Genomic DNA, 18,394 nt, shown 5'->3' on the forward strand with positions numbered 1-18,394 from the left:
TTGTTTATTCTTTCAAAGAACCAACTCTTGGCTTCATTGATTTTTTTGTATCATTCTCTTAGTCTCCAGTGCATTGATTTCTGCCCTGATCTTTATAATTTCCTCCTTTCTATGGGCTTTGGGCTTGTCCTGCTCTTCTTTTTCTAGAAGCTTGAGGTTCAGCATCAGGTTGTTTAATTTGTGCTCTCTCTGTTTTCCTAATATGAGTATTCATTGCTGTGAATTTCCCTCATAAGATTGCTTTCATTGTATCCCATAGATTCTGCTATGTTGTATTGTCATTGTCATTTAATTGTAGGAACTGACTGATTTCTTCTTTAATTTCCTCTGTGACCCATTGATTATTCAGAAGTGTGTTGTTCAATTTCCATGTGTTTATGAAATTTTGGCAGTTTCTTTGGCTATTGATCTCCAATTTCATAGCACTATTATCTGATAATATACAGGGGATAACTTCAATTCCTTTGCACTTACCTATGTGGTCTATTTTTGAGAACAACCCATGTGCAGCTTTTTTTTATTACTTGAATTCTTTTATTGGTACATTTTAGGTATATAGCACATTTACATTTTTCATTGGGAACTTGTACCTTTACATGATGAGTCTTGGTTCTTATTTTTTCCCCATTTCTAGCCCTCCCTTCACCTCCTCCATTCTTCCCTATTTACAAAGATTTTGTTTCCATTTTTTCCATTTCTCATCATTTTTCCTTTCCCTTCTTTCCTTTCCCCTGCCCCTCCCACTACCCCTGCCCCTTTGGGCCTTTTCTTCCTATTTCACATTATCAATTATTCATTCTAATCATTGGTACATTTTAGGTATACAATATAATGACATTCATCATTGGAAATTTGCACCTCTACAATATCTCTCTTGGTTCTTATTTTTCCCCCTTGCCCAGCCCTCCCTTCAACCCCTCCATCCCTCCCTATTTACAAAGACTTTATTTCCATTTTTTCATTTTCTCATATTAATTCCATTCCCTTCTTTCTTTTCCCCTACCCCTCCCACTTCCCCTTTCTCTTTGCCCCTTTTTTTATTCTGATTTTGTGGGGTGGAACACTCTGTAAACATCTGTTAAAGAGTTTGATTGAATTCTAGTATTTCATTACTTATTTTTTGTCTAGTTGATCTATCTATTTGTGACAGTGGGGTATTGAGGTCCTCCACTGCTATTGTATTAGTGCTTATATGTTTTTTTATGTCTGCTAGTATTTGTTTTATATAGTTGGGCACACTAGTGTTTGGTGCATAGATATTTATGATTGTCATCTCTTCCTGTTGGATTGTTCCCTTTACAAGGATGTAGTGTCCTTCTTTGTCTCTCTTAATCAGTGTGGATTTGACACCCACTTGGTCTGCCAAAAGGATAGCTCCTCCTGCTTTTTTTCAGGATCCTGTCGTGTGGAGTATTGTTTTCCACCCTTTCACTTTCAGTCTATGGGTTTCTTTTTGAATTAAGTGTGCTTCTTGTATACAGCATATTGTTGGACCTTGCTTCTTGACCCATTCTGCCAGTCTATTTCTTTTGATTGGTGAGTTGAAACCATTAACATTGATGGTTATAACTGATATGTATTGACTTATCATTGTCATGACTTTTTCTTTTTGTTGGATTCTCCCCCTTTGCTTTTAATTTCTTGTTGTGCCCAGTGGATTCATCCTGCTAGGCTTCCTGGGGTTGTGATCCTCATTGTCTTTTCCTAGGATTTTGTCTAAAATTTTTTGGTGTGCTGGTTTGGTGTTAATGAATTTCCTAAGGTGCTCTTTGTCATGAAAGTATCGTATTTCACCATCAATTTTGAAAGATAGTTTTGCAGGGTACATCAATCTAGGTTGGAGCTTGTTTTCCTTTAGGACTTGAAATACATTACTCCAACCTCTTCTTGCCTTGAAGGTTTGAATTGAGAAGTCTGCTGTGATTCTGATGGGCTTTCCTTTGTATGTGATTTGTTTCTTTTCTCTAACTGCTTGTAGAATTTTGTTCTTCTGTTGGGTTTATGGAATCTTAACACTTATATGCCTATGTGTACATTTTTTTTTTTTAATCAAGGCTAGTTGGAGCCCAAATGCCTCACTTATCTGTATGTCAGTTCTTTTCCCCTCCTTGGGAAGTTTTCTACCATCTCTTCTGTGAGCAGTTTTTTTTACGTCATCTGCACTCTCTCCTGTTTCTTCATTGACTCTAATCAGTCTTCTGTTATTCTTCTTTGCATCGTCTAGCAGGTGCTGGATTGATTTCTCATGGTCCCTTACAATTTTTGTTTTTTGGTACCGGGGATCGAACTTGGGTCCTTGTGCTTGCTAGGCAGGTAGCAGAACCACTGAGCTAAATCCCCGGCCTGGCCCCTTAGAATTTTAAAGAAATTTTTCTTTTCCTGGTCACTAATTGCAATCTTATCTTCTATATCTGAAATTCTGTCCTCACATTGGCTCATTCTGCTGCATAGACTTTGAATGGAGTTTTTAATCTGGAAATCTGTTTGCATCTGTTTTATGGATTCCATTTGTTTCCTATGTTGGGATTCCATCATGTTCCTCAGCTCCTCTATTTTTTTATCTGTGTCCTCTCTGGATTTATTAATCATGTCTTGCACTATGGGCACAATCTCTGCTGTTATGTGAGAAATTATTTCTGATTTCATTGTTTTCCAGATCCTCTTTTGTAGCTAGTTCAGGGAGTCCAGGTGGTTGAGTATCAGATTGTTCCATCTTGTTTTCCTTTGGGGTTGCTATCGGTGATCTGAAAGTCTGGTTCTGAGGCTTGTTTACTTGTCTTCTCATTTCAACAGGGGAGGGGGTGCTGCTGGCACCTGCGTGGCTCACCTCCTCTGTGCTGGGAGCGGTGGTAGGTTGACCTGGAAGCCCCCTCTGTGCTGGGAGCTGTGGCATGTCTACCCAGAAGCCTCCTTTGTGCTGGAAGCCTCTTCTGCACTGGGAGCTGTGGCATGCAGACCCGGAAGCCCCCTCTGCTCTGCTGAATTTAAATTTTCAGTCACTGATTCTAAATGGTTATGTGTGCCAAAGCCTCATAATGGACAAGAGGCAAAGCTGAAATTATATTGCCACCTCCTCTGGGCACATCGTATGATCTTACCACCACTACACAGCCACCTCCAACAGGCCCCTGACTGGGGCCAGAGCTGTGCTAAAAGCTGCCAATATGTTTTTTCACTGGGGTGTGCATGACTGTTTTTTTTTTTTTTTGGTACCAGGGATCGAACTCATGACCTTGTGCTTGAGAGGCAGATGTGGCGCCACTGAGCTAAATCCCTGGCATGACTAAATTTTGATGGCAAACTGTGCTTCTCCATGAAGTCACAGTCAAGTCTTAGCAAAATTCCAAAAGGTGTTTTGGCTGCCTTCAGTGGCTCACAGAGGAAGCTAATGTTAGACAATGAATGAATGCTGTAATGCTGGGTCTTGGAATAAGGCAAAATTAGGTTCAAATCCAGTTCCTCCATGAACTTGTTTTGTGGCATTGCTAAACCCCAATCTCTTCATCTGTAAAGTAAGAATGAATGGTGAGGATAAGATGAGGTCATACATCAAGCCCTTAGCACAACACCTGGCACATAGAAGGAGCACATTAACATGACCTCCCTCTCAGGTAAATGGGGCAGCAGTGGCAGCAAGGTGGCTGTACCCAGTCCAGGCAATCAGTTGTTGTAGGCTGGTATGAATATTTAAGCAAAGAATAAAGCTGGAGGTAGCTGCCACTATTAAATGCTGGTGCAAAAGAAGATAGTATAAAGATACCATAGTCACTTAATCATTGTGTGCTAGTTAGAGCTGATATGATGTTCCAGAATAGGGAAAAGTACTTTCCCCAAAAAAGAACTGGGAAGGAGAAACAGCTGTTTCTAAGAAACTCAAAGTTGGCTGGACACTGTTGTGGGAAAGACAGGAAAAGCCAGCTATGAAGGCCCAGAAAAGGCTTTGAGAGCCTTATCCTTTGGGAAGAAGAAAGAGGACACATGACTAACAACATCAATGAGACTTCAGGTTTTCTGGGACAGCAGAAACAGGAATGCTTCTGAAAATGTAACTGAGTTAAGGGAAGGGACATGGGTGTAGAGCCTATCATAGAAAAGAGAAAGAAACAGAAAAGATAAAGACTTTAGGATTTTTAAGAAAATAATACATAGCAGTTAAGAAAATTTTTAGTGGTGGATAAAAGTGGCAGAAGTATAAATGTCTTTTATGATTACCAATCTAATGGGAGGGAGATCTAAGAAAAACCTGAAGAAATACTTGTGGAAAAGGCCTAAAATGTTTGGAAGTAGGTATTAAACTCGAGGCAGTGGTGATCAACACTGAGAACAAAAAAGGGTGAGTGGGGTAGTGAGGAGATGGAAGCAGTGACCAAATAGCTGCCAGACATCTGGTTAGGAACAGGGGCCATACATACATGGAAAGTAACTTACATTCATAAGGCCACCTGTATGTGACAAGTGGCACATAAGTCACACCTATTTTAATTCTAGCTTCCCTTTTACAAAGCTGGCATCTTTTCTCTGTGCTTTGGTTTCTCAGTCATTGAAGTGTGGTTAACCGTGACTACTGTCTTGGCATTGGCTACAGGGATGGAATGAAAGGGTTATTAACAAATGGACATTAAACATGCCCATGTGAAATGAGCACTGGCTTAGAGCAGGGATGTCTCACCTGGAAGCAAGAGCCTCCATTTGCTGGTGCATTTTTCTTACTGCTGAATCTGGAGCCCCAATATCTGCTCCAGAGTACATTGCATTAAACCTCTACAAGGCTGAGGCATCCTGCAATGGAGCAGCTCTGCTATGTACCTGGTTGGGAACACAGTTGGGTTACTTAGCTAATTTACTTGACCCCTCAAAGCATTATCTGTGGAGAGATCAGCCCTAACTAACTAAAAGGATTACAGAGAAAACGCCCAGGCCATTGGTCATGGACACCTTCATGCATTCTTTACATGTGAATTCAGCCCTATCATGTGATGAAGAAGATATGCTTCCTAGTCTCTATCCAGGCCAGGGACACAGGCAAGTGCATAGAAACTCCACCACAAGATGTGAGGAAAGCTGTGAGATCATGTACAAAGTGCTGCAAGTGAAAGAGAGAGAGACCAATCCATGTGGGAATGGAGCTGCTTCCAGGAGCTGTGGCATCTGGATGCACAGACAGAGCAGAAGGCAGAGAATGGGCTGAAGGATTGGAGGTGGGCATTGGGCATCAATTCCATTAGTAGGGAGGAGATGCTAGGACTAGAGGTGCAGAGAGAGCAGGTGATAGAGGACTTGAATTTGAAGGTAGCAGGTGTTTTTGTGGGGTGAGCTTGCTACTCCCATCCTCTCGGGCCATTGCAGGACCTGTCTGGGCTACTTAGCCTCCTGCTGGAACACAACTTGACCCTACTTCATTCAACATGTGGCCATACCTGCCTGCAACCCACACTTGCTATCTCTGGGCTTCCATCAGAGAGAAATCTTAAGGGCAGAATACATCCTGACTTCTTTTACCCCACTGTAAAGGTAGCCCTGCCCAGAGCACAGTTCCATGCCAGCTTGGTGGTGCCTGGACCTGCCCTGGCCTGGGTCCCCCAGGGGGGCAGGCACAGAGTCTCCCAAGGATGAGGCATGGCAGTCCCTGCTGAATGGGTTGGTCTCCTACAGATCAGGTTTGTTGTGAAAAGTTCCTGAGACTCCATGGGAGAGACTTGTGCAGGTCCACCTCTCCCCTGAAATTGGCATGTGGAGAAGAACTCCTGTTGAGAAGGACTGAGCCAAGAGTCTTCAGGAGTAATGGAACAGCAGTGACTTCACTGAGACACTGAGCTGTCCTTGGGGTAAGCACTGAGCTGTCCTCAGGCTGCAGTGAGAAGACACTGATCTCCAAGGTCTCGTTGCTCCCATTTGTTGAAGACAGTGCCCTCTGTCTCCAGGCTCAAGCACTGAGAAGAACAAATGCCATCAGGAAAAGAAATATTTTCTGGGCCAACTCCATCTTCTATTGTAGTTCCTATGCTTATAAACAGTTTCTGTCTCCTTTCCACTCTGATCACACATACTAATGTGTTTCTCATACCAGACTCAAGGATCACTGTCTGCTTGGTTTGCACCATGTGTTATAAGGAGCCTAGGACCAGGAGACAATAGACCTATAAGGCCTCTGGGTCTGAGTCATCATTCATTTATTGAATGGGCAGCTGTCTCAGAGCATCTCACCTTCTGTTGGGGGGAAGGAGGAGCTAAAGAAAGTTGAACTAAAGATGAGGATGGTAAAGTCAACTCTTTACCTTTGTATAGTTTGTTCCACAAGCACTTTTCCATTTAACTCCCACAACAGCCCCATATGGTATATAGGCTGGGGATTATTGGTCTGTTTTACAGTTGGTGGATCAAAAAAACTCAAGAGAACTCTTGTTTCTCCAAAGGCCCAAAGCTAGTAAGCCATAGGGGCACTTAGAATTGAGTTATTCTGCTTCCTGAGCAAGAGACTTTCTCTGGGACCCAGTCCTGTCAAGGGCAAGACAGAGTCCTGGCCACCATTCACTCTTCCTTTCCTAACTACTATTGTCATACCTGAGGACAAGGTGCATTTTCATTCCTGACCTTTGAACAACTGAAGATTCAAAAGAATCTTACACCACAGTTGGCCTAGGAATAGCAGAAGAGGAGGCCATAGGAGATGCTTTCCCTATAGCAGGTTCCATGATTTCTGCTGTTGGCAACACTGAGGGTAAAGAAAGTAACCTCTGACTCTCCCCCAATTTTCCTGTACTATTTTTGACTTTGATTTTTTGGAAAATGCCTTATCTCTGAGGTCTACTTTTGCCCCAGAATTTAACCCATGGCTCTAGCCACACTACCTCATTCCAACAAAGTCTTGACTGCATCTAATCAAATGCAAAATAAGGCTAATGTGACCCCAGTTCATAGCCAGGAAACCTGTCCTCACCACTATCGGCATGTTAGACACAGAAACTTGTGTTTTCTGTAAGTCAGGTACATGAATTCCAGTTCCTAGGGAATGTAACAAATATTATTATTTAAATACTCTGCTATGGGACTGGAGAGTGAGACAGCTTCCCAGATGCCCATGTAAACCCCAGACCTTCTGTACTTTGCTTCTTTAATAGACCAAGAATTTCTCCACAAGTGAGCATATTTATTTACCCAACATTTATGAAACTGTCATGATATTCTCAATGTTTCCCAGAGGAGTTCTAAAAAGACACCAAATTTGAAAGTTAATAAAAAGAATGAACATTTTATCATGTCCCATCAAGTCTTAGAAGATAAAAGATATACCTGGGGTACTGTTAAAATGAAGGCAACAAAAGACTTCTACTGAAACCTTCCTACATGAATTACATGGTATTGGAGTCTGACACCACCTTCCCCAACCCTCCTATCTGGAGGCCCTGAGATCAGGCTGGTTGATCTCTGAACCCTCCAAAGAATGTCCAGCCTCCCCTGAGTTCTCATGCAAAGCTGTTGGATGCAGTTGGGAGAAATATAATTCTTTTTTTTAAAGTTTTATATGTACTTTATTATACATAAAATATACTTGCATTCTACAAGAAAGCAAAATTCCAAACCCAAACAGTAGTAAGAAAATAACATCATAATGAGATAATAAAGTAACAATTACTGAAATTCTAGAAAGACTTAAAACAATAAAAATCAAACTTCTAACATGGATGAGAGAGGAAGAGAGAGGCAAGGGAATAAGGTTTAGCTAGACAGGGGACCCTCCTCTTTTAGAATTTATTTTATTTTATTATTTTGTAAAATTAATTTTACTGGTATATTTTAGGTATACAATATAATGACATTCATCATTGGAAATTTGCACCTTTACATAATCTCTCTTGGTTCTTATTTGTTCCCCATTCCCCTGCCCTCCTTTCAACCCTTCCATCCCTCCCTATTTACAAAGACTTTGTTTCCATTTTTTCATTTTCTCATATTAATTCCATTCTCTTCTTTCCTTTCCCCTAGCCTTCCCACTTCTCTTTCCCCTTTGCCCCTTTGCTTCCTATTTCACATTATCTATTATATCTTTTAGTCCTTATTTACACTCTCAGTATCTCACACTAGAGAAACTATTCGGTATTTACACGTGTGTCCTATTTATTTCATTTAAAGAGTATGGAATCAATGTGCATCCATTTAGCTGTAAATGTCTCTAATTTCTCATTTTTTATGGCTGAGTAAAAAATTTTATTAAAAATCCCCACATTTTCTTTATCCAGTCTCCAGTTGATGGGCAATTGTGCTGCTTCCAAGTTTTAGCTATTATAAATTGTGCTGCTATGAACATGGATGCACATATATCACTGTGGTATGATTCTTTTAATTTTTTGAGGAAGATACCCAGCAGGGTATCTAAACTAAATCAAAGTGGATTAAAGATCTAAATATTAAAACAGAAACGCTGAACCAGCTGGAACAGAGATTAGGCACAACTCTTGAAGACATTGGTGTATGAAAAGATTTTATGAACAAAACCTCAGTTGCCCATGAACTAGTACAAACAACCAATAAGTGGGATCTCTTCTTCCTAAAAAGCTTCTGCACAGCAAGAGAAACCACCAACAGTGTGAAGAGACAACCTATAATGTGGGAAAGAATTTTCACTAGCTGTCTGTCAGAAAAAGGTCTACTTTCTTGAATCTATAAAGAACTTAAAAAAATCAGACCTCCCCAATTTAAAGACCCAATCCGAAAATGGGCATCTGAAATGAACAGACATTTCTCAGACAAAGAAGTAGAAATAGCAAATAAACATATGAAAAAATGTTCAACATCACTGGTCATTTGAGAGATGCAAATGAAAACAAGGCTGAGATTCCACCTCACTCCAGAAAGAATGGCTGCTATCAAGAAATCAACCAATAACAAATGCTGGCGGGGCTGAGGGGAAAGAGGAACCCTGCTCCACTGCTGGTGGGAGCATCGACTGGTGCAACCACTGTGGAAATCAGTATGGAGATACCTCAAAGAACTAGAACTGGAAGTCCCATTTGACCCAGCTATTCCCCTGCAGGGTATCTTGCACTATGGGCACAATCTCTGCTGTTATGTGAGAAATTATTTCTAATTTCCTTTTTTCCAGATCCTCTTTCTTTGCCAGTTCAGGGAGTCCAGGTGGTTGAGTATCAAATTGTTCCATCTCTTTTCCCTTTGGGGTTGCTTTAGGTGATCTGGAAGTCTGGTTTTGATACTTGTTTACATGTCTTCTCATTTCAAGGGCGGAGGAGGGATATGTGCTGCTGGCACCCACTCGGCTCACCTCCTGGGTGCTGGGGGTGGTGGTACGGTGGCCAGGAAAGTTCAACTCCTTTGGCAGGAGAAATTTAATTCTTGTCATGAGGATGCTTTTCTTTTTTGGAAGATCTCTGAATGGAAAGCCAACCTTTTTCCTTTTTATTCAGTCAGATATGCTTTTTTAAATTCTGTTCTTTCTTAAAAATGAAAGCTTTTTGAGGCATAGGTATATAAAAAATAAATGAATTGTTATAGAAATGGTAGGTACTTTAAAATAAAGGCCCTTTAAAATATTTTATTTAAATTCGTACACACACACACACACACACGCACACACACACCTGGTGTGTCTTTAGTTGTACAGTCGTAGCTGCCTTGATGTCCTAAAGTCCTGAAGAATAGATTCAAAATATTGACCTTTGAAGAAGAGTAAAAAGTTGCACAGTGCCAAACCCAATGAATAAGGTGGATAAGGGCACACTGTAATTTTTTTATGAGCCTACCTTTCTGCTGGATGGCATTGGGCAACAAGCATTGTGTTTTGGTTTTTATGGTTGTTTTTGTTTTTATCATCTCTTGTAAAGACACTCATGAGAGAGGATTTCCAGAACTGCTTCAGAAAGTGGCAAGAGTTATGGGATAATTGTGTTAGAAGCAAGGGGGAATACTTTAAGGGGGATTAATGGTAGAGTGTCTTTTACTGTAACATTTTTTAAAATTTAAACATATATATCTCATACAGTCTTTCTCATCTTGTTCATTTCCTTTCCTGCATATTGCTACCTTCTGAATCCATGTTAATATCCTAAATTTTTGTTCATAGTCATGTAATACAATTATTAGAGTTAATATATGACATACTGCCTGACTATTTAAAAAATTGCCTCATTTGATTTTCCACCAGCAATGTAGGGTGATATTAATTTTCCTATATCTTTTCCAGAAGTAGATATTTCAGCTAATTTTGTCACCAGATTGGACATAAAATGATACTTCATTATTATTTTAATTTTTCTTGTGCACTGCCAAACTTTACCATCTTTTAATTTGTTTGCTGGTTACTAGAATTTGTCCTTCTGTGAAATTATTCATATCCTTGGCCCATTTTTCTATGGAATGATTGTAGTTTTTAACAACTTAAGAATTCTCTTTGCATATTAAATGTTTTGTAATTTATCATTTCCCTCCACATCTATCATTTTTCTTCCTTTCTAGTCTTTTTTTGCTGCTTATGTAAAAGTTTCAGTTTTTTCTTCAGTCATTCCTTGATGTCCCTGGAAGATTCATCTAGGATCCCCCACCTCAATTCCTGCATTTATCCACTGTTCAGGCTCACGGTAATCTCCCTGCTTCTGAGTCCAGAAACTTATTTATTGGAGGCTTTGAGCACCTCCCTCAGAACAATTAATTGATTATGGTTTTTAGATGAAAGTTGTTGATTTACAAGTTGGTTAATTTCTTTTTTCCTGGCAACTTTCTGCCCTAACCTATGCCACTAACAGCTGTGAGACAAAGAGGATCACAGGACACACTAAGAGATGACCCAAGAGAGAGTAATAGTAGCTCACAGGCAGCAGGTGGGAAAGATTGCCTGGAAAGACTGAAGCAGACCCAGACTTCTCCATGCATGGCATCAGATGAGAGAACTAAGGGTCATATTGATCACCTTTAACCCCTGGAAGGATCTGCTACCTAGTTTGTCTTAAATAATGGGGAATGGAATGTATAATCCACTCCTGGATAGTCAGAGTTAAATATGTCAGGAACCTGAAGAAACTCAAAACACTTCCTATAGAAAGTCCTACATGATTAGGGGACAGGTGAACAGGCCCTGGGTCTGGGACACAGAGTAGTGTGTGTCCTGCCAAGCTCCCAGGTGTGTCAATGGTGGGTAAGAGTGGGAAGGACTGCTCTTGCCAACTACCCCAACAAGTCTGGGCAGACTGCGGGAAATGAATAAATAGCAGCTCTTGCCAGCCCAAAGGCCTGTGTTTACCTCAGAACACACAGACATAATAATCTCCATGAGAGCAGAGCCTCTGCTCTTTTCCCAGGGGACCTCTTTGTTGATTGCATAAGGATCCACAAGGGAATGGTGCTCTCCAACTTATAAGTCCTCACCATATGATAACTTCCTATCAGTTATGTCTATTCACCTAATTCACTGGACACATATGGAACACAACTGAGTATCAGACACTTAGGAAGCCTGACTCTGGAGCTCAACAGGTAGTATGTGTCGCATCAATGAAATCAGTGCTTCTTGACAATACTTCAGGCTTTCTGGGGATGTGAAATGGCCAAATGGGTGCTGTGAGGACACTTATCCTTTGGCCAGGGATAGGGCAGTTTAGAGGAGATGGACACCTGACTGGGACCTCACAGAGAGCTGGTGCAGGGTGACTGAGTGGATTAGTACAAACTCTAACACACTGAGGGCTCCCTCAGCCAGGCTCTGAACTAAGCTTTCCCTGAACCTCTTTTACTCACAAAATGGCTGGGTCTAGTAATAGCCTTTTACAGTGTAGGCCACTAACACTTGGGAATGGGAAGTAGCTTGCTGAAGGCTGCACAGGTAGGAAAATGTAACAGCCAGAACTCACAGTTTCCTGATTTCAGTGACTGAACCACATGTTATTGCCACCTGTGTTTAGGGGGACATGGGAGCTGGTTGCTGGGATCCCACCCTCTGTGAAAGCAGAATAGTTTCTCACCATTTCTACTCCTCACTTTGGGGGAAAATCTTGAAGGCAAATAAGCTTGTGAAGTTAGTTCCAGAAGTTCTCTCCCATGGATCACATTGCAAACAGACACAGTGACTCCACACAGACTTCTTCTCATTACCCTCGGGGAAGCCAGTCTGTGCCAATGCAATGGAGAAGTCTCAGATGCCAAGGTGAAATCAGGTTCCTGCAAGTCACCTGAGCCAAAGGAGTTCCAAGCTGGTCTCAGCTTCAGGACCTGTTTGACTGGTTTCTTAGGAGTGTTTCACCCACATTAGCCAAATGCTAATAGGAGCTTTGGAGTGTGTATTTGTTTCTGGGGTCAAGCTCATGTGAAAGCAGGAGTTGGCTTAATCCATTCCTTCTAAATGCCTGAACAGAAAGACAACCATCCCCCATCTCCTCCTAACACTGTGCACACAACCACACATATAAACACGCATGTACACTGCATGCACAAATACACATACAAAAGGCCCACACAATGCATGCACATGAACACATAGGACACAAAATACCAATATATGTGCCTTACAGATATGTATGCACACACACATGTATACTCATAGGTATACACCTACACACATGTACACAAACACATATATACATGACAAGCACACATATATGCACACAAAGCAATTGAATTCTATGGTTGCTACTTCTCCCTTCCTACCTTTAGAGACTGGTCCAGCAGCCCAGGAGAGGTCTTTCTCCTCCCTCTGACACCTGGGGAGTGTCTTCATCTCTCCTTAATAAGGGTACCCTTTCTCCTCCAGGTCTACAGTTGTTCTCATTGGGAAGAGTCTGTATCTTCGAGGGCAGTAAGCTGAAAGGCAGAAAGAAGGGGACATGTCCTTGGGAGGAGTGTCTACCTCCTACAAACCTGATCTCTTGTCCATCCTTGCTAACCACAACTTTCTTTCCCTTCTCTGTCTTATCAGCAAACTCTAGCCTCTTCTGCTCAGCTTCAGTTTTTCATAACCCTTAGCATCTCCCTTGTGTCCCTCACACACAGCCCAGGGGCATGGCTACCATAGCCGGGGATGGACGGGACACATTATTCCCTGCTCTAACTAATGTACTTTGAGTTTGCTTCTAAGTGGCCCAAGGGACCTCAAGTGTGTAGACAGGAGCAAGTAGCTGGGCCTCTCAGCCTTGGACTCCTCGCTGGATAAATAATATCCCTTGTTTCTTTTATTACACAGGTAGCCTCACAGGTGGTACAGCCTGTAAATGCACTTCAGCTAGAAAGACAATTGCAACTGCCACATATTCAGGTCTCCACACTACATGCTGAATAGTGCATACATTTGGCTATGCGTTAAACCATTAGACAATGAAGCTTAACTGGGTTTTGGCAACAAATGCCATGCTATTTCCTTTCCTAACTCCTAGTTCGACTGAGTCAAGCCCCTGAACTGTGGGTCACTCATGCCTAGCTATCCCTGGTCCTGACTCAAAGAGAAGAAAGGGGCTCCCACACTTGAAGACTGAGCCAGTGTGTAGCTGCCTGCCCACCTACTGAGGGAGGAGGCTGGGTGAAAAGAGTAAAGAAACTACTTTAGTGTCTATGAATGCCCTGGAAAAAGCAAGTGTGGCCTTGGAGAGGAAACAGGGCCCACATGCAGGTAGAGAATAGAGAGACAGTCAAAAGTCATAGGACTTTTCTTCTTAGAGACTCCCTTTCTTCCTCCATAATACAAGAGTCACCTAAAAAGTATCACCTTCCTGTCCCATGATGGGACATAGCTAGATGTTTTTCTAAATGAAGAGCCACTGCACATGGAACGGCATTGGTTAGACCCAGTGTCCAAAGCTATGCTAACATTCAGATTCTTGGTTTGCTGGATTCATCTACAACTTGAAAATGGAGCAGTATCATTTTTCAGTTCAACCAAGAAAGATATAAGAAAACAGTGACCTTCAAGTAAATAGTTTCTTGAGGCTTACATCAAAAGAGATCCAGCTTATCCTAGAACATGAAGTTTATCATAGAATAATGACATCTTCTGTTGGTTCTGAACTTTATACTTTGATCCTAAGTAATCTTGTTAGATATGGTGGATGTATTATCCTAATTAATAGTAAAGATACTGAGACATAATGTGCCACATCAGTGGTAGAACAGGAACCAAGAACTCAAAAATCTTGATATAGTTTGTAAATTATTATTTAATATCAAGGGAAAATACCAAGTCAATACTTATTAAACACTCGGATTTTAATGACAGGCCTTGGTGATTAAATGAGAAGAAAAGGAAATTTCAAATATAGATTGCTATCTTCAAATATTCTTTTAAAAATAAATAAAGGAGCTGGATTGTATCTAGTTATTAAGAGTTCCACCCTTCTTGTGGTTCTTACCAAGCAAGGTTCTGGTCACCAGACTGGAATGATATTCTCCACCCAATACTGGTTTTCAGTTTCATTGAGAAATTGATTGTTTAATATTTATTGAGGCCTCTGTACTATTCCAGAACAAAGATGAGATAATCATCTTTCAGCATGATGTCTTTATAAAAAGTTATAAAATGGGATATTTCTTTTTGAATCTGTCTTTATACCTAAGTCCTCCTGAACTCATAAGTGAGATAAGGATGAGAATGCTCAGTCTGTTTCACTGGCTGAACCAGAGAAAGGTGGAATTTGTACATTTTTCTGGAGGAAAGTAAATAATTTTTTTTCTTAGTACAAGCAGTGGTTGGGTAGGGAAAGGATGGGAATCTGTTAAGAGGAGACTTGCTTGAGAAAGGCATCTTAGGGACTCCATGGCAAATAGCCCCTCACAGACATGGTTTCTACCCTTGGATGGATTTGGGGATGGTGCCTTGAGGGTTGAACTCTTGTTCCAAACCCTGTCCTCCAGAGAGTGGGCAGGGATGGGTTTCATTTCAGAAGGCAAATCAGATGTGTGGCCCTTGGGGTTCCTAGATGGCTCACCATGCTTAGGGCTAATGCTTAGTAAAACCAGAGGGAGGCCAAGTTCTCACCCTTAGTAGCTCCATTCTGCCCCTTCCTGCCCCTTGACACTTTCCAGGCTGGCCCTTGATGGCCATTTATTGCCTCCAAGTGTCCAGGCAGCTCTTAGAAAAGACTCCAACCTCAGTGGTTTTCTCCTCTGTAAATTAAACACATGCTGCTCATCTCCAAAGGGCATCAGCATAGACAACTTAGCAATAGACTTATAGCAATAGAATGGAATAGTAGGAATCACTGAGCTGGAGAGGAAGTATCCTTGGTTGGAGGGGTGGGTAAGCCCTTTCCTTGCCTTTGAAATAATGTCTATGGTGGAGTATGTCTGTAGTCCCAGCACTTGGGAAGCTGAGGAAGAATGGCGAATTCAGGACCAACCTGGGCTATGTAGTGAATGCCTGTCCCCCAAATCCAAAAACAAACAGCATCTCAGCACTGCCTATTATTCTAAATGCATCCTGGCTCCTTGCTTTCTGGAAGCTAAAGGTTTCCCAAAGTGAAGAGAACCCCATTCTCTGCTCTAATCTGCTGCCTTCTCTGGACTGTGGATTTGATGAAGGCCATGGTTGCACCCACAGAGACTCAATCCTCCATTCCAGCCACCAGCATCACCCTCAGGGAAAGAGCAGAGAGAAGGGAAATATGAAATGGAGCTCTCACTCCTCAGGACTATGTATCCGTACCCCTACCCCTTTTTAGACTGTTTCTGCAGAGTTGGTGCAGCTTCTTAAACTCATGGGCTTTGTCAAGATCTCTGTGAGAACAAGTTGCAGGGGACTTGTACCCTGGGCTGATGTTCCTGCCATCAGGGTCAGGAGAGGTTGTTAGGTCTCTGATCCCACTGAACCTATGGCAGTTACACCAGACCCTCTCTGTGAACCTTCCCACTCCAGTTCTTGCATTTCTTGTCTGCAGCTAGTGTGTCCCTCCCTGGGAGGAGGATCTTGCCTGAGGACAGATGAAGGGTGGGGAACCTTCCTCCTCCCTTTGCTCTAATTGCAGAAAAGGAGGGGGTTCCCCTACCCAAGAAAGACTGCCTTATAGGTCTGCCCTCTGACAGATGCTGCTTCAGATCTCAGTGGCCTCCTTGAGCTCTGGACCGTGAGCCTTGGGGACAATAGGTTGATACCCATTTGGCAGCAAGCTCAGAAGCTCCACAAGGTTCAGGGGACAAAACCATGGCCAAGGAGCTGTCTCAAGAGCAGGTGGCTGCATTCAAGACAGCCTTTGAAGAGGCTGACTTGAATAAAGATGGCAAGATCAGCATCCAGGAGCTGCGTGAGGTGATGAAGAAACTGGGCAAGAACCTCTCAGAGGAAGAGCTGAAATTACTCATGGACAGCGTGGACAAGGATGGTGACGGTGCCATTAGCTTCCAGGAGTTCCTGGATGCGATGAAAAAGCAGATGAAGGCCCTGAGCAGTGAGGAGATGAGAGCCTCCTTCCATGCCTTTGATATGAATGGTGATGGTCACATCAGTGTGGAAGAGCTCAAACAGACCATGACCAAGCTGGGGGTGGATCTTTCTCAGGACGAGCTGGACACCATGATCCAACAGGCTGATGTGGACAAGGATGGGAAGGTGAACTATGAAGAGTTCATGAAGGTCCTCAGCCAGAAGTGAGGCTTTACCTTGTCCCTGTCTGCCTGACTTTGGCCTGCCAGGTTCTGGTGCCTTCTCAGGGACCCTGCTTTTGTGGTGGGTCTATAGATGGAAAATCCGGTTTGGTGGATGGGAAATTACCTCATGGATGAGGAAGACTTTGCTCTCTTGGGCCTGGAAGCTGGGTGGTCTGGGGCTGCTAATGAGACCCTCTCTGCCTACTGATTCCCTGGGTGAAAGGCAGCCTCCTTAGTCTGGTCCCTCCTCTTTTTCCCACAGTGTGATGGGTGCTCCTTACCTCACAGGGATGTTGTGATGATCTAAATAAAAGGAATGCAAAGCCCAGCTGTGTGCTTCGTGTTTGATTGGAAAGCTGAAATTTCAGGAGCCCCAAATAGTACATTTAGTATTATTTTGAGCTTCAATCCCTTTCACTGGTCTTTGTGGAAAATCCTTGTTGAGTGATCCTCCACGGTCAACCTCCTGCCTCGCTTAATGCCCAAGGAAGAAAACAGGTGAGTGGCAGTATTGGGGGGCAGGGGAGTGGAGGAAACAGGTGTCTTTGGGCAAACAGTTTGCCTGAGTTTCAGGTCAGGCCAGATCTCGAGGCAAAGATGGGCAGCACTACTTATGTGCCCACCAAGGACATCATCTCTGCAATAGCCTGCTGTGCTTGAACCCCAAGTAAAAAAGAAGGGTGTGTGTCTCTGTGTATGTGTGTCTGCATGTGTGTCTGTGTATGCCCATGTCTCTGTGTATGCCTGGATCTCTCGTCTGCCTATGCTGTGTGGGTATGCTTCTGTATGTCAGTGAGAATGTGGGTATATATGTGTGTCTCTAAATGTCTCTGTATGTCTATATGTGTATACATGAGTGTCTTGTGGATGTATGTGTATCTGTATGTACATACATGTGTCTCCGTGTGTACACTTGTGTTCGTATACAGGTGTCCTGTATTTAAGATACAGGATCCTATATATTTTTTTAAAAGGTGGAATCCTGATGATAAGTCCCACTCTTTATAAATGGAAACCAGTCAGTTGGAAGTGGTCAGGGAGGAGGATAATCTTCTATGATGGGCAAAATGTAGGACCTGCCCCTAGAGGTGGGAGCCACTTGTTACATGTAGAGGGCAGAAATCTGGTGGTGGAGGAGAGTATTTTCAAGGCTGAGAGCAGGCCACTGATAATCCCTGAGGTCCTGCACCCCATAGCTGCCCAGAGACTCTGCCTTTTGAGACTTTGATATTATTTTCAGGTCTTCTGTCTGAGGGATACATCCCAGAGAGGAGTTGGGAGAGCAAAAATAATAGAGAAAGAATACTGAGATCTTGGCGGTCACCTCCCAGCCCTGAGGGCAAGCAAGACCAATATTTGAACTTACATTAGGGTAATGCTGCGTGGTTTTGAACATGAGGCCAACAGCCTGCTTATTATTTAACAAGCCTGGGCTTCCGCTTCCTTCTCCATGAAATGGACTTTTCTTTGGTGTGTGAAAGTTAGCTCAAAAAGCTAGTGATGCTGCCCTTACCTTGGGCCAGCTGTGGCTGGCTGTGTTCTCACCCAGGGTGGGTATAGAAGCAGAACTGGCTACTCTGAAGAGGTATTGCAAAACACAGAGCCTGGTGCATTCTGCACACCTGTGGTGGCCATGAACTTGGGGTGACGGAAGGCTGAGCCTGTCATTTGAATCTGGACTTGCACACAAAGCCTAAAGGAGTGAGGGGTTGGCCAACTTCACTGAGGAGGGACTGCCACATCTGTGAATTTTTCTTTTATCTTCCTCCATTGGACATTCTCTCAGGGTCACTCCAGGCTCTTTAGCCTCACGCATTGTTACCTT

The 18,394-nt window shown here is 42.6% G+C and overlaps 1 protein-coding gene across 1 annotated transcript; it reads left to right on the forward strand.

Annotated features, from left to right (window-relative positions):
* The first annotated feature begins 15,997 nt into the window (after positions 1 to 15,997).
* Positions 15,998 to 16,895, forward strand: Calml5 (calmodulin like 5). Its single transcript, XM_021266305.2, has one exon. It carries the CDS (start codon positions 16,127 to 16,129, stop codon positions 16,571 to 16,573), a length of 447 nt encoding a protein of 148 aa, XP_021121964.2. The 5' UTR covers positions 15,998 to 16,126; the 3' UTR covers positions 16,574 to 16,895.
* The last annotated feature ends 1,499 nt before the right edge of the window (positions 16,896 to 18,394 follow it).

The sequence above is a fragment of the Heterocephalus glaber genome, unplaced genomic scaffold (assembly GCF_053883595.1).
Source record: "Heterocephalus glaber isolate CG9 unplaced genomic scaffold, H.glaber_assembly_v1.0 deba00001472, whole genome shotgun sequence".
Lineage (NCBI taxonomy): Eukaryota > Metazoa > Chordata > Mammalia > Rodentia > Bathyergidae > Heterocephalus > Heterocephalus glaber.